General features: G+C 35.6%; 1 protein-coding gene across 1 annotated transcript in view; it reads left to right on the top strand.

Moving 5' to 3' along the window:
* The window catches only part of DNAJC24 (DnaJ heat shock protein family (Hsp40) member C24), a gene marked incomplete at both ends in the record, with an annotated part of 38,631 nt that overhangs the window by 12,656 nt on the left and 3,884 nt on the right, over nucleotides 1-22,091 (top strand). Inside the window, 2 exons of the mRNA XM_084229200.1 lie at nucleotides 10,127-10,265; nucleotides 21,805-21,873. Coding sequence (XP_084085326.1) covers nucleotides 10,127-10,265; nucleotides 21,805-21,873 — 208 coding nt within the window. The remainder of the gene's footprint in view (nucleotides 1-10,126; nucleotides 10,266-21,804; nucleotides 21,874-22,091) is intronic.

Genomic DNA, 22,091 nt, shown 5'->3' with positions numbered 1-22,091 from the left:
CTCCCTTTTTGTCATCTCCCCTTTCTCCACTCCTGTTCTTTCCCTTCCTCCGCCTCCTCCTGCTACCCTCCTATCTCTTTCCTCCTCCTTTCCCCCCTTCTCTTCATCCTTTTTGTCTTTGCAGCACGAGTAATCTCAGAATGAGTCTCTTAATGTAGTTTCAAAGGCTGTCATTGTTTTAGTGACATTTAGCAGGAGTTTTTAAAATACACTAAGTTTTCTTAAAAATATTGATGGTGTTACCATGGCTCTTTGGGAAATTACAGTGTTCCCTCATTGTCTGAAAGTAGAACATTCCTGTTTGGTTTGGTAGGTTATTTTTTGGGTCTGGGAGTACGCACATATTTTTCCATGTAAAGTATGGTATAATGTCCCCAGACCCAAAAAGTAACCTACCAAATCACAACATATACAGGTGGGTACTTTCAAATAGTGGAGGAAATCTGTAGAGGCAATCCTTAACAATTCGGGTAGAGTAAAGAACTATATACATTTTCATACTGTTCTGTAAATGTAGCTGCCATGTAATCACACCTAAGATGCGGGGGACTTTGAAACTATGTTATATGTAAGATTCTGTTATATGTAAGATCATGTTGAAACAAATTCATAAAACTATTCACATGAATTACTTTGTAAGATCTATTGTTAGGTTTGGAGACAAATATTGAGCTCTAGGAGGAGGGTATATTGTTTGTGTGTGTGTGTGTGTGTGTGTATTCATTTATATATTTGTACACACACACATATTTACATTCTTTTTTTTTTTTAAGATTTATTTATTTAGACATATAAGAGCTGGGATGTAGGCCAGAGGTGCGGGGTCTGAGAGGATTCACCAGAAACAGAATGGGGAGCAGAACACGTGGATTGACTGAAATACACTGCTGGGGGAGCAGCAGGCGAGACAAGAGGTCTGCTGCTACATGTGGGTCACCTCCATGGCCAGGGATCCAACTCGTGTTGCAGTAGCCATGTACTGCTTCATAGTTTTGACGCTTAACCTCTTGTGCCACCAGGGAGGCCCCCATATTTACATTCTTAACTATTCCTCAACATTCCCAAAGGAACTGAGGAAGGTTAATTTTTAAAGATACCTGAGAGTAACAAATGTGCTTTTTAGTTATATTTGCATATATACATGAGCTTGTGTGTGATCGTGTATGTTTGTCATTTGTGTCCGGTACATGAATATCCACAGAAAAAGAAAGTATCAATAGATCAGCTTGGTAGGGTTGGTGGAGGGGGCATAGCTGGTGGAAAGGGGAATAGAAAATGCCTACCAATGTGTTCAAGATTTCTCTGGGAGGATTATGAAAATGCTGTGAACTTAGATGATAGTGATATTTGCCTAACTCTGTAAATATCTTCATCAAAGAGAGTAACTTTGATTTTTAATAATTTCAATAAAAGGATTTAAAGAATATAGATCCTACTCCTTAGGGTCCGCTATGATCTATTCACACAAGGTCTTCCTGTCTGACCTCAAAACAGTGCTTTGACTTACTATTCATTTGGTTAACTTTATTTGATATTTTTCGTTTAGTTTCTTCAAAGTTTTGTTTAATAGGTCTACTAAAATCAAGCTGTCAATAAACATAGGTAATCCAGCATTTAAAGTAACAGATATAGAAATAGATATATATACACACACATACATACATACATTTGTACACACACACTTTGGGGGAAGAAATGGAAGTAGCAGTGAACTTGGGAAAAATTTAGGAAAAAGGGAGTGCTTTTCCTTTTTTTTTTTTTTTTTTAAAGTATATCAACTTAGGAATTTCAAATTTTCCAAAGTGGCTAGAGGTAAGATTTTTTTTTTTAAAGTTTATTTATTTATGCATACAGGAGCTGGGGTACAGACAGAGGTGTGGGGAGTAAGAGGATACACCAGAGACAGAGTGGGGAACAGAACAGGCAGATCAACTGCAATACACTGCTGAGGGGAGCAGAAGGCAAGTCAGAAGAGATCTGTTGCTCCAAGTGGGTTGCTCTCTGGCCATCAGGGGATCAGATTCGTGCTGCAGAGGCTGCAGATTGCTTCATAGTGCTGTGCCCAACCCCCTGCGCCACCAGGGAGGCTGCTGGAGGTAAGATTTTGATAAGAATTGTGCCATGTGTTCTGATTTATGATACAAGGACAGCCTTCCCTTATCCCCCACCCCCATCATCCTAAACTTTTGTACATTTGGTGGGAGGATTATAACCATCACCAGTTTCAGTAAACAAGACTAAGGAGAAATATTAAGAGTTAGGTGCTTCCTGCATCTAAGGAAATTAGACTCTTTTCTGGCTTCCCTATTTATCTCTTTCCTAGAGAAGTCCTTCTTTAGAGTGTTTTTATGGATGTTGGTTGTATTACAATATGACAGAAGAAAACTGCTCTTCCACAGCATAGTGTTTACCATTTGGCTGAGAGAGAACTCACTTGCCTGCCTCAAAACTCTCACTTCATTTGTTAATGTCTTCTATTTTTTTTATAAGTATTTTACTATACCAAATCATCCTCTATGTAAATGTGCAACATATGTCTTTGTCATTCTGACTTGTTTTACTATACATTCTTCTCTTGAATTCCCTTCATTTTGCTGTAAATGGCAGTATTTCATCTTTTTTGTGGCTAAATAGTATTCCATAGTGTGAATATACCACATCGTCTACCAGTCAGCATTTAGGCTACTTCCATTTTTTGCATTGATGGTTTCATGTTATTTGGATAGACAGATGCCCAGAGTGGGATAGCTGAGTCATGCAGTATTTACATTTTTAGTTTTTTAAAGTAAATCCAGATCACTCTCCAAAATGGCTGTACTAGTTTACAATCCCACCATCAGTGTAATAAGGGTCTTCATTTGCCACATCCTCTTCAGCACTTGTTTAAACCCCAACACGGGGTTTAAATTAAATTAAAATTTTTGTGCTGGTGAATGACATGTTCAGGATTGTAAGTTAAGACAGGTGAATTTGGAAACAGGTAAGTCGACTGGAGAACTACTAGATGATTGCTGGAGACTAGGTAAGAGGTACTATAGCCTGAATTATTAGGAAATTTATCTTTCCCTCATTCATTCAACATTTAATGATTGTGCTGGTGATTTTAGCAGAACAAGAAATCAACAAGAGGAGGAACTAATTTTAAAGTGTAGATGATAAATTCGGATTTCTGACATGTTAAATTTGTAGTGTTGATAAGATACCTTTTAGAAGGCATTTTGGAATTTGGTTCTAGAGTTCAAAAAAGTTTGAACATAGAGAGAGAGAGCTGGTATCCTAAACTAAATCATCATTGATAGAGAAAAACCAGTCTCTGTCATCTGAGTTGATATTGGTAGATCACATAATATATTTGTGAAGTTTTGTTTAATCATATTTGTCCAGAGTCCTTTTCAGATTGGATGGTTACTTCCTATTTTCAGTCAATATTTTACAAATCAAAATAGCATAATCACAACAGTGTATGAAAGGATTAATTAATCACTTCCCGAAATTTGTATTCAAATTAGCAAATATATTATTCAAATAATTCTTTTAAAAAGCAATATTTCTTTTAAAAGGAATGTTAGAAAGGCATTAAAGCAGATGGACCACTATTTAGGTGATCTGAAATATGACATTATGGTATGGTGGGCAATTTACCATGAAACTCTCCTATGCATTTACTTTCAAAAAATAGCATTTCTTTTCAACTTTATATGTTGCTTAGCCAATAGGAAATATCATTTGGAGGTCATGAATATATAAATTTTCACTAAAGCCTTTTAGAAATTGGTAGAATTTCACAATATATTGGATTATGGTCTTTTCACAACTTAAACATTATTTTCCCCTTCAAGTAGCAAAAACACATGTCTCTGTTAAATTTATCAGTGGACACCACTGTGCTCAGTAGCTGAGGCCAGATACAAATTATGACCCCCTCATTTCTTAAAAAAAAAAAATCAATAGGTTCAGAAACCACTGGCACGTTCAGATTTCATCAGCTTCTTCATCACTGAAGTGAGTTGGCATTTGTGCAAACAATGGAATAAAGAGGTTGGCATTTATGATTAGTGAACAAAAGGTATCAAATATCAAAAAATTTCTGACTTGGAATGCGTAATGTAATTTTCATCATGGTGTTATAGGTTAACAATTGAGCAGTGTCACTCATCATTTTTTTTCCTCTTTTTTTTTTTTTTTTTTTTTTATACATGCTTGGAAGGATGCACCTGTCAACAGAAAATTTTCATGGAGCACTAATTTTCTGACTTGAATTTAATTCCATATTTAAAGCTGCTGAGACTAGGTGTACTTCTCAGACTTAAGCATACCTAATAATTGCCTGGGGAATTTGGCAAACATTGATTTCAGGGCCAGCTCTGTAGACCGGGCTGTCTTCTATCAGGCTCTCAGATAATGCTGATACTGCACCTAAGGGGAACAGTAACTATAAAAAAATGACCACAATGTAAGAAAATAAATAAATTAATTTTTTAAAAAAGATAATGCTGACACTGAAAACCTGAGTTTGAGTAGCATAGGGCAGACACATTGTGATAGTCACTCCAGTATTAGTAGTTTAGAAAGCTCTTGGATGTGTTATATAGAGAAAATCTAAAATCAAAATCAAATGTTTCATATCAAACAAGCCATTACTATAAAATCTCAGCTAGTCAGAATTGAGTTCATATTCAGTGTGTTGGTTACCAATTAGATAGGTCATCTGTTATGAAAAAGATAATATGTGTGTATCAATCTTGGCATCATTTTTTGATATCTCCTGGTATCATGAGTGGTCTCATATTTTTATGTAAAACTATTTCTTAATCTTGTGTTTCTGTTCATTTTTCTCTTCCTCAAATGGCAAAAGACATAGGAATTTAAAAAGCATATATCCTATGAATGTCAAGTCATTTTGGGAATATTATAAAAAGCAATTTGCTAAAACTTTACAAAAAGATACCTCTGTATGAGTGCAATAATTAATTACTAGGCAGGTTCTTAGAATTTTGAATTATTTTTTGATATTTTAATTTTGTATGCATTAGTTCTCTATTTGACAATACTTAACTTTTTTAAATGTTTTAAAATGTATGGAGGTTGCTATATGTACTTGAAAGTAATAAAGTTACACTTCCATAAACTAGTCTATTATTCAAACTTTTGACCAATTCCTATTAGTCTTTTCATTATTGTTCAATGTTTTTATTGTACTTTTTCTGTATTAATATTTGAAGAAATGTCTCGCATTTCCTTTATGGTTAGAAAGCTTTTGCTAAATTCCTTTTAAAAAATGTAGACATTTCTAAAGATGTTTTTCTATTGAGATGTGGTAACATACAATGGTAAATGAATAGATGGTAAGTCTTCAGTTTGGAGATATTTGATACCATGTAACTGCCACAAAATATATAACAGTTTAATTACTCCAGAAAATTTCCCACACCCTTTTCAGTGAACTCATACCACCTGATGTCACCAGGAAACCAACTTTTGATTTTTCTCACTGTGGATTAATTTAGTCTGAGTTTGAATTTCCTATCAACATAATCATATGGTATATGCTTTTTTGTTCTTTCTTCTTTTGCTCGAAATAATGTTTTAGAATTGATCTATATATATTACTGAGTCTATCATAGTTGTTGGGTTTTTGTGGATTTTTTGTTGTTGTTGAATAGAATTCTTTTTGTGGACATGCTATAATTTGCTTCTCCATTCTCCTATTGATAGACCTTTGCTTCCAGTTTTTGGCTGTTATGTTTTGTTGGTGCATCTTTTAATAAGACTTTTTGTGGACATACATTTTTATGTTTTCTCTCAGAAAAATATCTAAAGTGAAATTGACTGGCCACAGAATAGATGTATGTATAACTTTATAAGAAATTGCTAAATAGTTAACCTGCCAACAACAAATGAGAGTTGTTAATCCCTTTCCTCTCCAACATTTGGTATTACCAGTCTTTTTTATTTTACCCATTTTAATATGAACAGAAACAAACTGTTTCCTGACAACTCTTGAAAAAGTTTGAGCACTGTTTCCTAAGTGTCTGTTTTTGGAAGATTTTTGGAAAAAATTTTTTGGATATATTTTTTATTTTTTTTTATTTTTTTTTTTTTATAGAGGCATGTTTTTATTTATTTATTTATTATATTTGTTTGTTTGTTTTGTTTATACATGCACTGGGTATAGTCAGAAGCGCGGGAGGGTGAGAGAATTCACCAGAGCCAGAGTGGGGAGCAGAGCAGGCAGAAGGACCGAAGTACACTGCTGAGGGGAGCAGCGGGTGGCAGGAGAGGTCTGCGCACCATGTGGGATCCTCCTCCGCTGGCCGGGGAGCAGCCGGGGATCGAACCGGCGCCGCAGAGGCCGCAGGCAGCTTCGCAACCCAGCGCTCAACCGCTGCGCCACCGGGGAGGCCCTGGATATATTTTTTAACATGAATTTATAAGATTTGGTTTTGCATAATCTGGATACAAGATCTTTGTTAGGTAAGTATTTAGTCAGTTCCTTCCCTCATCTCCAATCCATGGGAGAGATGAACAGAAAGATTTGAAGTTTGATGAAATTCAATTTATTAATTTTGCATCAAATAGTTTTTGCTTTTTTTTTTTCTGTCAAAGCAACTTATGCCCACTCCAAAGACCAGAAATAATTTTTGTATTTCCTTCTAGAAACTTTATGGTTCTGGGGCCTCTGTGGTGGCCTCGGGGTTAAGTCTCAGCACTATCACCACTGCAGCCTCAGTTCCATCCCAGACAGATTGCTAACCCACATGTGGAGAGGTGAACAGACCTCTATCTCGTGTGCTGTTCCCCTTAGCAGTGTATGTCAGTAAATTCGCCTGTTCCGCTCCCCGCTCTGTCTCTGATGAATCCTCTCACCACCCCGCCCCCAGCTCTGGCCTTCACCTCAGTTCTACACAAAAATAAATTTTAAAAAAGTCTTTAAAAAAAACTTTATGGTTCTGTGTTTTGTATTTGTTTACGATTCATGCTGATTTTTGTGTATTGAATGTGATAGGGATTGAGGTTAATTTTTTACCATATCAACATTGGGTTGTTCCAACACCATTTGTTATAGACTATCCATTTACCTTTGAATTGTCCTGGCACGTTTGTTAAAGATGAACTGATTGTGTCTTTAGGGTCTATTTCTAGGCTCTTTATTCCTTTCCAGTGATCTGATTGTTTTTATTTATGCCAGTACTATAATCACTGTAACTTTATAACTCTTAAAGTCAGGTAATTGATTTCTCTTACTTTTTCCTTTTCAAGAGTCTTAGCCTGTTTTAGATCTTTTGTATTTCCATGTAAATATGATAATCATTCTGTCTACTAAATATAAATATCCTGTCTGCTTCTTCAAAGTAGCCCTCTGGAACTGTGATGAGAATTGCATTATATTTATCTATCAGTTTAAGGAAAATGGACATGTTCTTCCTACCCATGAACTTATTTTTTTTTCTATTTAGGTCTTCATTGATTTCTTTCAGTGGCTTTCGTGAATTTTCAGTGTAGAAGTATTTTACATCATTCATTTGGTGTATTCCAGAATATTTCCTGGTATTTTTTTCTTGATCACATTGTTAGTTAGAATTTCATTTGCTGCAAAATTTACTGATTTTGCATTCTTTGTGTTCATGTATTTAAATTCTTCCATTTTCAACAAAAGGAATTTCAATTTAGTGCTGGAAGAAAACGGATGTTAGTTAAAATAAATGAACTTGGCCACACTGATGTTAGTACATATCTATTCTGTTCCTTAGTGTTTTAGTATTTTCTTTTTGATTAGAGAATGTTTCTGCAGAATTCCCTGTTGTGTTTATGATTTAGCTGCCATTTTTCTAAAATAAGGAATACATACAAGTGTTTGGTGTGTGTGGCTGCTTCTGGCTTCTCAGTTATATAGTAAGACCCTATATATATAATGCTTTAAATTTTACATATCTTTCCTTGGATCAGTGAATGACTAAGAACAGCTTTGGGCTGTCAAGTAACTGTATGTCATTGTTGTTTAAAACAAACAAAACAGTGTAATCGGTGCAAGTACAATAGTGTTTAGTATTGTTTAGAAATACATTGGAGGCAAAGTTCAATTGATAACAACTGTGTATATGTTATTGATGCATTAAATTATTTTTAAAAAAGAAAATTCTGTTATCACCCACAAGAAAAAAGTAGGAAGGTTGAACTAGTGAAGATTAAAGAAAAAAAGGCAAAGAATAAAATAAGCCCTAACAACATAAAGACAATGACTGTAGTCATATAGAATGATAATGAATGTTTGAGCCTCCTTCTGAGGTGTCAGATACAGAAATATTAAGGGGGAAAAAATTAACACTCACTTTAGAATTGGAAAATCTCAGAACCTCGTATTAGGGACTTGGTTTCTCATGGGCAGTAAGAATCTCATTGCAGATATTAAAGTTAAGAATGTGCATGATAATAACACTGTTTTACTAATAGACCTGTAATTGAAACTTTATATTAGTTTAAATATTTAAGTGTTGATAGAGTCAGCATAGAAGGAGTTAGAATTTGCCAAAAGGAAAAATGGAAGCCTCTTTGTTTCCCTGTAATCTTTCTCCCAGCATGCAAGATGATGCAAGATGTTTATCTGTTCTGATGCAACCAAAATATCACAATGGCTTTTGCTCTGCTGGTGAGGATCATCAGTGTGGGGAATTTCAGCATGAAAATGGATCCACTTTCAAAGCCAAAATAATCTACTTTATGATTACAAACTGGATACTTTCTGAATTCTGGATTGAAAATTGAAGTCATTTGACTTCGTGTTATTTGTTACAATTTACTGGTTAACTTTGGCCTTAGCGACTTAAATAATCACGACATGTACTTTTAAATTTTTGTGCTATTTCAGTGTGTATAAAACAGTTAATGAAAGAATGTATACAGTTGTACCATTAATGGATGAATATGTGAACTAACACTCATGTCTTAAAATATGGATATGGCAATTTGCCTGTTATTAAAACTGGAGAGGGGAGTATTAGAAATAAAGGGGGGAAACTATTCTAATTCAAAAGAAATTCCTGAAGTTTTAAAATTATGTTCTGCAATGTATTTGATAAAGTGTTCAGAGTAAAATTATTAGTTGAAAATTATAAATGAATACATTCAAGTGGTTCCTTATTTCTTCAGAGTGTAAGGATTACATACCTGAATATCTATTGGTGTTACTCCCAGCTTACTTAAGAAATGTCTGTAAATTTAGATAAACTTTCCTTACTTGTTTGTTTAGAGACTGCTGAATAGTAAATGAAATAGAGATTCTTTCAGAAGTATGTATAGATAAAAAGAAATGAGAGAACATAGAAAGAAAGGAAGGTATACTATAAGTAAAGTTCCCAGTAAGTCACATTTACATTAGCATTTGAAAATTGATGAATTGGCATAAGATTTTCTGATTTTGATGAAATGTTATTAAAGAAAAAATTGACATTGAAAATAATCTTAACATTTTCTTAGAGGATACAGGTAAGATTCACCAATGAATTAGTTTATATTTGAATTTTTTATTGAGTTTTTTAAAGTTCTTTCTTATAAATCTGCCCTAGAATAGCCAGTTTTCAGTAAACATTTATATTTGGGGATTTATAATTTAAGAAATCTTCAGGTTGAGTTAGAAGATGAAAGATGTTTTGTTTTAAATGATGATTGTGCAATCTAATTTCCAAAGAAAAACCTAGGAGTCTATTTGTAATGATATCTAAAGCCAAGCACATTATATTAGGAAAGCTTCAGCCTCTGAATAGTTTGTGCTTTTTTTTTTTTTTGTCATGTCCTGCTCCTCTGCACGTACCTATTTCTGTTTGTGTTAGTCATCCTCTCTAGGTAAATTGTCCATGAGACCAGTGATTCCATTAGCAAATTATCCAGAAAATGCTGTCTTTGCACGTTGTGACAGATCATGTCACTGGTGGATTTATAGCTACTCCAGTGGTCTAATTAACCTGGCAGTTGTCTCCTGTGCCCAACACTGTTGTCTGGTTGCCTTGGCATCTTAGTTTTCGTCTCCTCATTACCTTCTCTTAACTAAAGCTCAGAGTACACTTTTTTAAATTTACCTACCGCCACCCAATCCTCTCTATTCACTGCCCCCCTTATTTTTGATTGGCAGTATCATCCAGATAAACAAAGTGCAGATGTGTCAGCACAAACAGTGGAGGAATGTATACAGAAGTTCATCGAAATTGATCAAGCATGGAAAATTCTAGGGAATGAAGAGACAAAAAAAGAGTATGACCTGCAGCGCCTCGGTAGGTACTTGTGGTGAGGAGCCACAGCACATTGGCACCTCTGAATCACAATCTGCAGCCATTCCTGGGGAGCATTTTCCAGCATTTGCACTAAGTTATTATTGTCTTCTGTACTCCTCCCCTCCATCATTGTTTTTAATTATGCCCTATTCTTAGTAGTGATTATTGTGTATCCATTGAGAAGTTAACAAAACTACTAGGAGCTGTCTTCTTGTGAAGCTGTGAAAGCTACTTTTTATAACTAATGAAAAATGTTTAATTATACATTCCTAATTGTTGTTTTATATATTTAAAAACTTTTTTATTAAGTTTAATTATGTACTGATTAAAATTTTAACTGTAGCACTTTTAAGACTAAATACTGTATAAATGACATTCTAAAGGAAGATACTATATAGGATAACATCATAACATCTTTTCTGTCTCTGATCATATTTTAGGCTGGGTTTCATGATTACCACCTGGGTAAACTATTCCTTAAGAGATTACTATAAATGATATTTTAGGACTACACATCTCCTAGGAAGTTTTAAAAGTCATTTCTTATATGCATTTCAGAAAATTGCTTCTTAAAACAGTGACAAGCTCTTGTGGAAAAGAAAGGGAGAAATGTAGGTCAGGTTTGTCACACATGGACTGCAGTTACATGAAGTGATAGTCTGTCTTTCAGCACTGGCCGAGGGATAGGAGTCCCTCAGCCTTTTATTCAATATGCACCCTACATGTTAATGGGGAGAGTCAATAATCAGTTATAGCCTGTGGGGAAAACACTCAATTGCACTCTGCAATAGCTGTCCAGGTTCAGCATTGACTCGCATGTGTTGATAAAAGCTTGCTGTCTCTATAGTTGATTATTGACTCCTTCCATGCCCTGCTCTGGCCTATCATCAAACCACACAAAATGATTTCAAGGTTCCTACTACTAAAGTTATGACAATTTGATTTGAGAAATAAGACTTTATTGGTAAAGCACATTAGAGGATAGAGCCAATGGTACATATAGAAAGAATATCCATGTTTATTTTCAGAGGAAGTTGTACTGGTAATATTATTCCTTTTTTTTTTTTTTTTAATAGAGGCATGTTTTATTTATTTATTTATTTATTTGGGTTTTTTTTTTTTTGTTTATACATCACTGGGTACAGTCAGAAGCGCGGGAGGGTGAGAGAATTCACCAGAGCCAGAGCGGGGAGCAGAGCAGGCAGAAGGACCGAAGTACACTGCTGAGGGGAGCAGCGGGCGACAGGAGAGGTCTGTGCGCCATGTGGGACCCTCCACCTGTGGCCGGGGAGCAGCCGGGGCTTGAACCGGTGCCTCAGAGGCTGCGGGCAGCTTCGCAACCCAGCGCTCAACCGCTGCGCCACCGGGGAGGCCCCTGGTAATATTATTCCTTAATAAGCATTGTGCTGTGATACCTAGACTTCGTAAATGATTTGTTTAAATACTGGAGCCCTTGTGATTTTTGTTTTGTTTTGGTTTGTTTTATGCCTTTTTTTTTTTAAGATTCACTTATTTATGCATACAAGAGCTCGGGTACAGGCCATAGGTGCGGGGGCCGGGGTGGGGGTGAGAGGATTCACCAGAGACAGAGTAGGGAACAGAGCAGGCAAACTGACTGAAATACACTACTAAGGGGAGCAGCGAGCGAGTCAGGAGAGGTCTGCTGTGCCATGTGGGCAGCTCCCTGGCAGGGATCAAACTCATGCTGCAGTGGCTGAGGACAGCTTCATAGGTTGTGTCCAACTCCTGTGCCACCAGGAGGAGGCCCTGAAGCACTTGTTTTTAATGGTAATTTCTTTTGTGCTTTGAGCCCCTTGGTTTTAAGGAAGCAGCTATGTACTCCACTATATCACTGGGATTCTTGTATGTAGATCATTGATCAGTTCACAGCCAAGTTTAGACAAAACAAGTACAGTAAAAGTTGGACCTCATTCATGATTCAGATATGTAGGCAGATCTTCTGTTTAGAGTTTATATAATGTCAGTTTACTTTGCAAATTTTTCAGGCAGGTAAATACTGAATTGAGCTGCATACTAAAAGGACATTAGAAATAGAACTTTTCATGTTATTTCGGACCTCAGTCTACAAGCTAAATGTTTCCCTTTTTTTTTTTTTGGCTAGAGAATCCAAAAGTGAGAATGTTTTCAGTTTCAAATTGAGATTGTTTACCGTTTAGATGATAAGTAGAGAAGTCCGTTACCCAAATTAAACTGGCCATTTTAGATTTCTTTTAAAAATTTCATAAAAGCTTAGTTTTGTGTTGTCACTTTTTTTGAATCAACATTTCAATAAATGACTCCTCAAAAGAAGGAAATGAACTTGAACTTCTAACCGTGAGGATTTGGATTTGATAGAAGGAAAACCTTTGAGAGTGATAATTTGTTAAAGAGCAGGATAAGTTACTAAGAGAGAGAGAATCTGTTATAACCAGGTCAAAGCACTTTTTTCCCCGGGGCACCCCCTGGGGTCATAGAAATAGCTTTGTTATACAGAACCCTTTTGCATGTGGTGATAGTTCATTATAGAACTTTCTTTTCAATAGATTGTACTTTAAATAAGTTTGTTTCTTGTCCTCCATTAACTTGCAGTATAAAATAAATTTGGGCTCTGTAATATGGAAGGAGGCAGGAGGTGTTTTATTGGCTGATGGATGTTGAATGCCTTCTTGTATTTCACAACTCAGAGTTGATCTGTTGTAATGAAAACCACATCGATATTGTGCACAACCATTTATTTCTTTAAAAGATCATTTAAAGGAGCCCTTGACATCCATATTTCTTTGCTTCACAAAAGAATTTATCAAATGTATTCTTTTTAAATCAAGGAAAAGCCTGGGGCAGATAGCTAAAGTATATTACATGGGTTTTTTTTCTTCCCTACTCCCATATGTACTTAGTTGACATTTTAGGGCAATGTTGACCAGGCTGAAGAAAAGCAAATCTAAAAAATGAGTAATATTCAGTTCCCAGATATACATTTTGAAAGCAATGTCAGCTAGTGAATTTAATCAATTAGTTCCAGTTGGCATATTTACCGTATTGTTTCTAAGGATGTTTTCAAAGACTGCTTCCTATGTTCCCTTGAAAAGCATGTAGTTACTCAAGATTAGGCTTTGGATTTCAGACAACCAGAGGAGCACTTTGGAAAAATCTTTCCAGGATTTACAAAATGTTTACATTTATAATATCTTTTAAATAGATTTTGGTGCCTAAATTTTCTTGTGGAGAATTTTCTTGTAGATTAAACACATTATAAAACAGAAAGCATCTCATGGGAAAATAGGAAGGCTCTTGCAATAACTTGGTAATGTCTCACACAGATACCTGATGTGCCAGTGGCTTTAGAGACTGTTATAGTATTGAAATAGGTTACTTCTCTATGACCTAAAGAGGAATAAATTGTCTTCAAATGAAATCAGTCAAATTAATGCTGTTAAAAAAATAAGTGGATTGTGTTTGAAATCCTTGCTGATATATTATTTTATACTAAGATGTATGTTGGCTCTCTATTAATGAATTATTTTGGTAATGTGAATTCTTCATTCTACTCAATTGGCCAAATACTTAAATACTCAAAACAGACTGGCTCAGAATTTTGAGACATTGGAAAGTTATTTTTCACTTAAAGTTAATCAGCTACTCTCCCTTAGGTAGGAATAAAGGATCATTTCTGGTATTGATTAGGATAAATTTCTGAGAATAGTAGGTAAGCAAAAATTTGGACCAACTGAGGAACACAGCTTAAGATGCATGTATCCTATAAATGAATTAACATGTTATTTCTTAAACTCAAAATAAGAATCTTTCTTGAAAAGCAATTTGATCTTAAAGATTGATTAACTCCCTACGAAAGGAAATAATACTTTTAAATGCAGATAATGTAAATTTGGGTTAATTGATAGGAATGACTTTAGCCATTAAGCCAATAGATATTTATATTAAACTGTGTGCTAAAACTGACCCTTACAAAGTATTTGTTTTGATCACAATAGGGTTTCCACTTATGATTGTAAGGGTATTTCCATTTCATTTTAGGAATTTGAAAATTGGCTATAAAAATGCGCTTCAGGTAAAACTTGCAGATAAGCATCAGGGGGTATTTTTTTTGGTGACTGTTTCTGGGAAAAGTAAGTATGTGAAATGATGCAGAAAATCCACTTAGACAGTTAGGGACTGGCATTTTCTTCAGAGGAAGAAGCGAGTATGATAAAAATTTCTGTGAAGATTCTGCTCCATCTTATTTCCACACGAAGGTGACAGTTAACATTATTTGTTACTCTTATTATTTGAATGCAAGTAACTGTTTTTTGCAATGAAAATATATTAAGACAATTTCTCAATGATTTGGAATAAAAATTTGGTTATTTTCAAATATTATAGAAAACTATGAATAGAATTATAGATATAATTCTGGTATACTTGGACATATTGGAAGTTTTAACTTAAATAGAGATTTAGGATTTTAGAAAGTTTTTATCACCACCTATAACCTCTCTCCTAGTTTCTACTCGACCCAATTGAAATCTGTGTGTCCAACACTAAACTGGGTCATTTCTCATTGCTTTATCTTCCTCAGACTTGAAATCTTAGTTTCATATGATACCCTGATTGCTTCTACTTTGTTAAATTACAACCAATGAATTTGAAATGAGTGTTGACATTTCTTTTTCAATGTTTTACTTTTTAATTTTTTTTATTTATGTGATCTTTTTATTCTCACAGCTACCACACTCCATGCCCAGATTATAACACATTCAGGTTATTTCCATGCTGCTAGCCTTCTCCCACATTGTTTACATTGTGATTGGCTTAGCTTTTTTTATTTTCACTTCCTCGTTTAAAAACTTTTATAACCACCAACCCTCAACGAAACATTTACCCAGTCACTGGAATCTAAATGGAGCAGAAGCTCTTAACCTTTTCCAACCTCATGTCCAATTTCAGAACTAATGTGACTCTTCTCCCCTGGTCCATTTAGGGGTTTGCGAATAAATACATCTGCTCATGCTATTTGTCACTACTTAGAACATCCATCCATTATATTCGTCACCACTTATTCTTTGCTGTAGGTCCAACTCAAATCCTCCTCTCTTCTCTTCCCCCCCAACTCCCTACAAAGAGCCTTCCCTAACATTCTAATCCTTCAATTCTACCCACTGAATTTTATATACAAATTAATTATTCTGATTTTTCCCTCTTGTGAGTCCCATCTTTTGGTCCTGTGTTTGATATTTTCCAAAGCTTAATTATATAACCAATGATTTTAATAATAATGGGTCATTTTTAATGGGACCAATATCAGCAAAGTACTTCAAACTTAATACCAGTCTTAGAAATCCAGGCAGCGTCAAGAGTTGCTGCCTTCCTACACTGTGGTACTGGAGGTTTTTTCCTTCTTAATAATGGATTGGTGTTTAGTCCGTTTGTTATGGTCTGGAATTGACAGGTCAACACAAGTATTGTGATATAGTAACAGTTAAAACAGCTGCCTTTATTGAAACTAGAACTGTGGTAATTGTCTTATAATCATTTTTTAACAACTTTGTGGAGGCGATATTAATATCTGTTTTTCAGAAAGTCTAGGTTCAGATATGATAAGTAATTTGATTAAGGTCACATAGCTAGTAATTGATAGAGGGGAATTCAGAGCCATTCTCTCTAAGAATTCAAAGCCATTTTTAATCACTGTTCTGGGCTTGAATAGTTTTGAATAGGTGTGTACAACCTGCTATTTTTAGTTACAAATTGTCATGAACAAGGTTTGTTTTAGCCTTAGAACGAAAGACCAGGCTTGTGTCTGCTGCTCTACCTGTCCTGTAGTGAAGCATGGAATTCAGTTTCAAGGTTTCATTTGGTACCTTTCATCAGCACCGAGTTTATACTCAGTTATCAAAGCACTGCAGTTCTTCTAGTCCGTAATTAAACTCCCAAGTTTGTAATTTTTCTTCAATATGGCAGGCTTTGCACTCTTAATTTCATCTAGGAAAAGGATTGTGGAGTTTATGATTAAATGAGCAGGTTTCAAATTAAATGTTGCTTGTTCCTGAATCTCTTCTTATCAAGGTAGAGACTGTTCCAAGAACAGGATAAGGAAACTGATTACCTTTAAGTTAGTTCCGACATGAAAACTTGAACTATGTATACTGAAATGGTTTTAAAGAACAAGATAATTGTTTAAATTATTTGGGTAGACCTGGAGGAAAACACTACTGTTTGTTTTTAACTGAACACACATAGATAACCTTAGGTTGAAATAAACTTTAAGTATTTTCAGTGGCATGAAAATAAACCAGTGGACTAATGGCTAACAGAGAGCATTCTGGGGACTTGACCACTTGAGTAGCATGACATTGCTACACAGGAATGAATGGTAGGGACAGAGCTGCAGATGGACTTGATCTGTTGGTCAATATGGGGTTGAATGAGACTTTTAGGAATCTCAGCTATAATGAATAAAATTAAATTCCTCCCTCTATAGCTTTTTGTTGCTGTTATTTATTTATTTTTACTTATTTATTTGAATTGTAGCTACAGTTAGAAAAGGTTTCTTGGGATTAGGAAGTGTAATTATTTCGACAGCAAAGAGTTGTTTTAGAAATTTTACTATCATTAGGAGGAAGTTTTAAAAGACTGGAATTCCATTGTCTTGTAAGAAGTAAGAAATATTTGATTCCCAAATGGAGCTGAAAAAAACCTTTCCTCTTTTAGAAAGTTGTGAATGACCCAGCGAGAGCTCTAGTAAGCTTTACTGAACCAAGCTGCTAATCGTTATTTAATGTTATTCTTCAGTGTGAAAGAATCTCCCTAGATTTTCCTTTTAATCTCTTTGAATTGCAGGCTCATAAACCTCTCTGATGAGTCCTGCCAGTGTTTTCTTAGATCCCACCGTTGAGACAATGGAGCCACAGAATTCTTTCACCTCTTGTTGTCAGACAAATCCAATAGAACACAAGGTCAGAAGGGCCTAAACTTCTAAAGGTTGAAAGATTCTTTTTCAAGTAACCACATAAATTATTTGATTTTATCATTATAGTCCTCAAGAATCTATATATGCTTTCTATATGTATGTGTATTTGAATTTTTTTCTTGTCTACATATTTGGCTAAGCTTGCAAGCACAACACAGGGTGTGAATGAATGACTGAACCTTATTGCTACTAGAAAGTGTAAAAAATGTTGAACCCATACACTTCAAAAGAATTAGGAATTGTGTAGTGTCATTGGATTCAAAATAGAGTACACCAAATGCTAGGCAATACATTTTCTTTGTAAATGTCTAGATTTTTTTTTCCACTTATTACCATTCTGTAGCTACAATTTCAGATTTACATCTTGGATTTGTTCCTTTAATTTAGTGACTTTCTAAGTCTGTTTTCGCAACACTTTTAGTAGTGTTATATTAACAGGAGAATTTTGAGGTAGAATTTACATTTTCATATATCTATTAAAATATTTCATTGTAATAGACAAAAATATTTATAATGTTATACTCAAAAGAAAAGGAACTTATCTGTTTTGCAGATGCCATGCCTGATTAGTAGACAATTATCAAAGCTAATTACAGGGTTCCTGTGAGTTACTTTAAGGGCTAGGGATGAATTAAGTTTTCTAATTATAACTACAATGGTGGACAAGCAGAGATCATTGTTGAAAAAACAACAACATTGATTTGTTTGTGCTCTTTCCTTGTAATAATAGTGGAGGGGGTCGGGTGTTGCTCTTGCCCCATTCCCTGGACACCTGCCTCTCAACAAAGGATCTTGGTCACCTCCTCTCTCCCCTCCCCATTTAGATTCACCTTTTACTTGTATGTACTCCCTGTTCATTATACAGTTCTTGAGGGATTCGGTTTTCCCCTGAGTTAATCACCCTAGCCTATTTGAGACTCTTATCTCCCCTAATTTTTCTTATTTCTGTGAAAAATTGTATCATTAGAGTCCCAGTACACTACCCTTAAATCTTTTATTGAAATGTAACACAGAGAAGTATAATGCAGAAGAAGTGTACTGAAGTGTAATACAGAGAATATACGCGCAGAGAAGTACAAAGATCCTAAATGTATAGCGTGGTGGATTTTCACAGTAAACATGCCCTCTAATGAGCACCCGAAGTCTCCTGTGACTCCTAGTCACCACTCACTGCCCCGTACCCAACACCACTAAGTAATTTTGCTTATTTCATTTTCTATAATGGGTATTTATATAGTATGGTCTCTTTAGTGTCAGATACTGACTTAAAACCAGAATCACCACAGAAGCATCAATCAATCCGTGTTTAGGCAGCCACAAAAACGAAAGAATATTTTATATATTCCTTTTAACACTGACTTTGGGGATGGTACTACTTATTTTTATGTTGCTTTCCCTTTGACCGTAAGATACAACCTTTCAGCTAAGGAATAGGTAGCTACTCTAACTCTCCTTTATGTGCAGTCCCTGTAATTAAAGAAGAAAAAATAGTGAAAATGTAGAAGTCAATTTTTTAATTAGGTAGAATAACAAGAAGGGTTTCACATGAAATAGTGACTAGGTGAGAAAAACAATAGCTTCCCAGTCCATAGAACAATATGAAACTGACTTGTCTGGCAGTTGTATTTGTCTAGATAGTTATCATATATTATTTTAAAATAAATATACCAGGGCCTCCCTGGTGGCACAAGGGGTTAAGTCTCAGCACTGTGAAGCAATCTACAGCCACTGCAGCATGAATTCGATCCCCAGCCAGGTTGCTGACCTACACCGCGCAGCAGACCTCTCCTGTGTTGCCCACTGCTCCCCTCAGCGGTGTATTTTCAGTGGATCCACCTGTTCTGCTCACCACTCTGTCTCTGGTGAATCCTCTCACCCTCCCACAACTCTGGCCTACACCCCAGCTCTTGTATGCATAAATAAATAAATTTTAAAAAAATAATAAAATAAATATACCATAACGGGGACTCACTTTTTTTTTAAGATTCATTCATTCATTCATTCATAAATTTATGCAAGCACTGGGTACAGTCAGAAGCGCGGGAGGGTGAGAGAATTCACCAGAGCCAGAGCGGGCAGCAGAACAGGCAGAAAGACCAGAGTACACTGCTGAGGGGATCAGCGGGTGGCAGGAGAGGTCTACGCGCCATATGGGACCCTCCTCTGGTGGCCGGGGAGCAGCCTGGGATCGAACCAGCGCTGCAGAGGCTGCGGGCAGCTTTGCAACCCAGCGCTCAACTGCTGCGCCACTGGGGAGGCCCGAGATTCACTATTTTTACAATTAATATGTTATAGGTGTCCAGGATAGGTAAGAATAAGGTTTATTTATTTATCTTGTCATTGCCATAGCCTTGTCTGATTGCTTTGATATCAAAACTACTTTAAAAATCTGTAAGATACCGTGGCATATATACAATTTGACTGTAAATTATTTACTTGTTTTCCTCCTAAAATGACTGTTCAGTACCAATTACTCCCATACCTCAAATCTAAAACAGTGTTTCCTCCATTCAAGGAGACTGCTCTGGTCCTCCTGAATAAGAAATTAAAACATGATAACAGCTTTTTTTCCTCCATCTGTGAGATTGTTAGGCAGAATTTTTTTCCTTAAATTTAGGTATACGGAGTAATCTGTTGTCAAGTATACTTCATGTGGAATGCAGAAATTCAGTTGTTGTATTCAGAAAATACTTAGCATGTTGATAAAGTCCACAGAAGCCCTTTAGTGGGCACGTGTAAATAGAGGATCTGTCTTTGACCACTGGGCATACGTCTATATCTTTGAATTTTAGGAACAGTTTAATAGACTGTTGATACCCAGTAAATGTAAAGTAATATAATATTTGACATACCTTAATATAAATCTATGGTGAGTTCAAAATATTGTATAATCTTTTCATCTATTTTAAAATTGTGTAACTCACCAATAAATTTTGAACAGGCAGTTATTAAATATAATTAAATTGCAGGCATTCACACAACAGAACAAAGGAAAGCATTCTCAGCAAGTGAACAAGAGACTAGTGAGACAGCTAAAGAAATTTTCATTGGGGTAGGGGGTGGATTTGAGTAGTTTCTTTTTAGCATTGACTTCTAGAAGAACAATAAAAGCATACAGGAAATATAACATGCCTTTAAAAACAAAGACAAGTGCTTCTCATCTATAGTTGCTTTCTTTGTCCCAAAGTACACTTGTTTTAAGTAAGAGTACATGCTTTTCCTACCTAGGTCATATTCTTACTCAGGTCAGTGGACTTCCAGGCTTCTTTGGACCTGCTCTTTATTAGGAAAAACTTGGACCCAGAAAACAGCAATGGAACATCAATACAATACAGATGTGTTAAAGGGCTCTTGAAATATTTTAAAGTAATTTTTGCTTTAAGTTGCTTGTATTCTATTGCAAGCAATTAAAAATCAGATGACTAATAGCCACTTACATTTGGATACACCTTTATTCTTCAAAGTACTTTAATCTCATTTGATTAGAAGAATAATCATATTAATCTGCTCTGCCATAAAAAAAAGTCCTTAAACAGGTATCTTAAACAACAGAAATTCATTTCTTAAAGTTCTGTAGTCTGGGAAGTCCAAGATCAAGGTGCCAGTCAATATAGTTTTGGCGAGGACTCTCCTCCTGGCGTGTAGAAAGCCTCTTGTCTCTCCTGATACTTAATTTGGTACTTGACTGTGGAGGGACCTCTCTGTTATAAGATCACCAATTCTATAAAATTAGGACCCCACTTTTGTGACCTCATTTAACCATAAGTAGCTCCTAACAATTGGGGGTTAGGGCTTCAAGATAGGAATTTGGGGAAGACATAATTCAGGCCATAGCAGCCCTTCTAAGGTTGATAGGGAAGAGATAACACACTGTGCCTCAGGTTAGAAAACTAGTAAAATATTACAACTGAGGTTCAAATAGAGTTTTTACCCAACTCCACACTGTCTTTCTTAGTTAGATATACTTTATCAACAAAAAAATTTTCCTATCACAAAATAGAGATCATTAGAATATCACAAGGAATTACCAAAATCCACTTCAAGGCTTCTCATGTTGCATATTTTTAAAAGATGGGGTAGATTTTTACTGTTAAAGATTACTAAAACTGATATGTTCTGGGTCTTTCAGTTAGCTGAATTCAGATTGCCTTAAAACTGCTGTCAAAAGTAGAAAGCTGGGACTCCCCTGGTGGCGCAGTGGTTGAGTGCTGGGCTGTGAAGCTGCCCCCAGCCTCTCCAGTGCTGGTTCGATCCCTGGCCCCTGGAGAGGGTCCCACGTGGTGCGACAGACCTCTCCTGCCACACCCACTGCTCCCCTCAGCAATGTGTTTCGTCAATCTGCCTGTTCTGTTCCCAGCTCTGGCTCTGGTGAATTCTCTCACCCTCCCGTGCTTCTGACTGTACCCAGTGCTTGTATTAATAAATAAATAAATCTTTTTTTTTTTTTTCAAAAAAAAAGTAGAAAGCTTTTAAATGTTAAGTTTGAATTGTAGTGAAGGCACTGGACTTGCCTTCCCATCATTCTCCATGGTTAAAGTACCAAAATTAAGTCACTCATTTTGTATTTTACAGAAAATGATTTAAGAAATTTGGGACCAGTAGATGCTCAAGTATATCTTGAAGAAATGTCTTGGAATGAAGGTTGGATTTTTTTTTTTTTCTCTCTCGACTATACTGATAAAAAAACATGGGGGATTTTCTGTGAGGAAACAAAAGGACCTTCATAGGATACTTGGAAATCTTAAAAAGAAATAATAGCTTGGCTTTCTATATATGTGTGTGGTGTTTTGGTTTAGAGAATTTTTATTTCATTCTAAACTTTAATAATTGATATCTCCCTTTGTGACTCATTTCCAGTT

This window comes from Talpa europaea (genome assembly GCF_964194135.1).
Source record: "Talpa europaea genome assembly, chromosome: 1".
NCBI classification, from domain to species: domain Eukaryota; kingdom Metazoa; phylum Chordata; class Mammalia; order Eulipotyphla; family Talpidae; genus Talpa; species Talpa europaea.
Note: the sequence above shows the minus strand (reverse complement) of the source record. Positions and strands in the feature narration are given on the sequence as shown.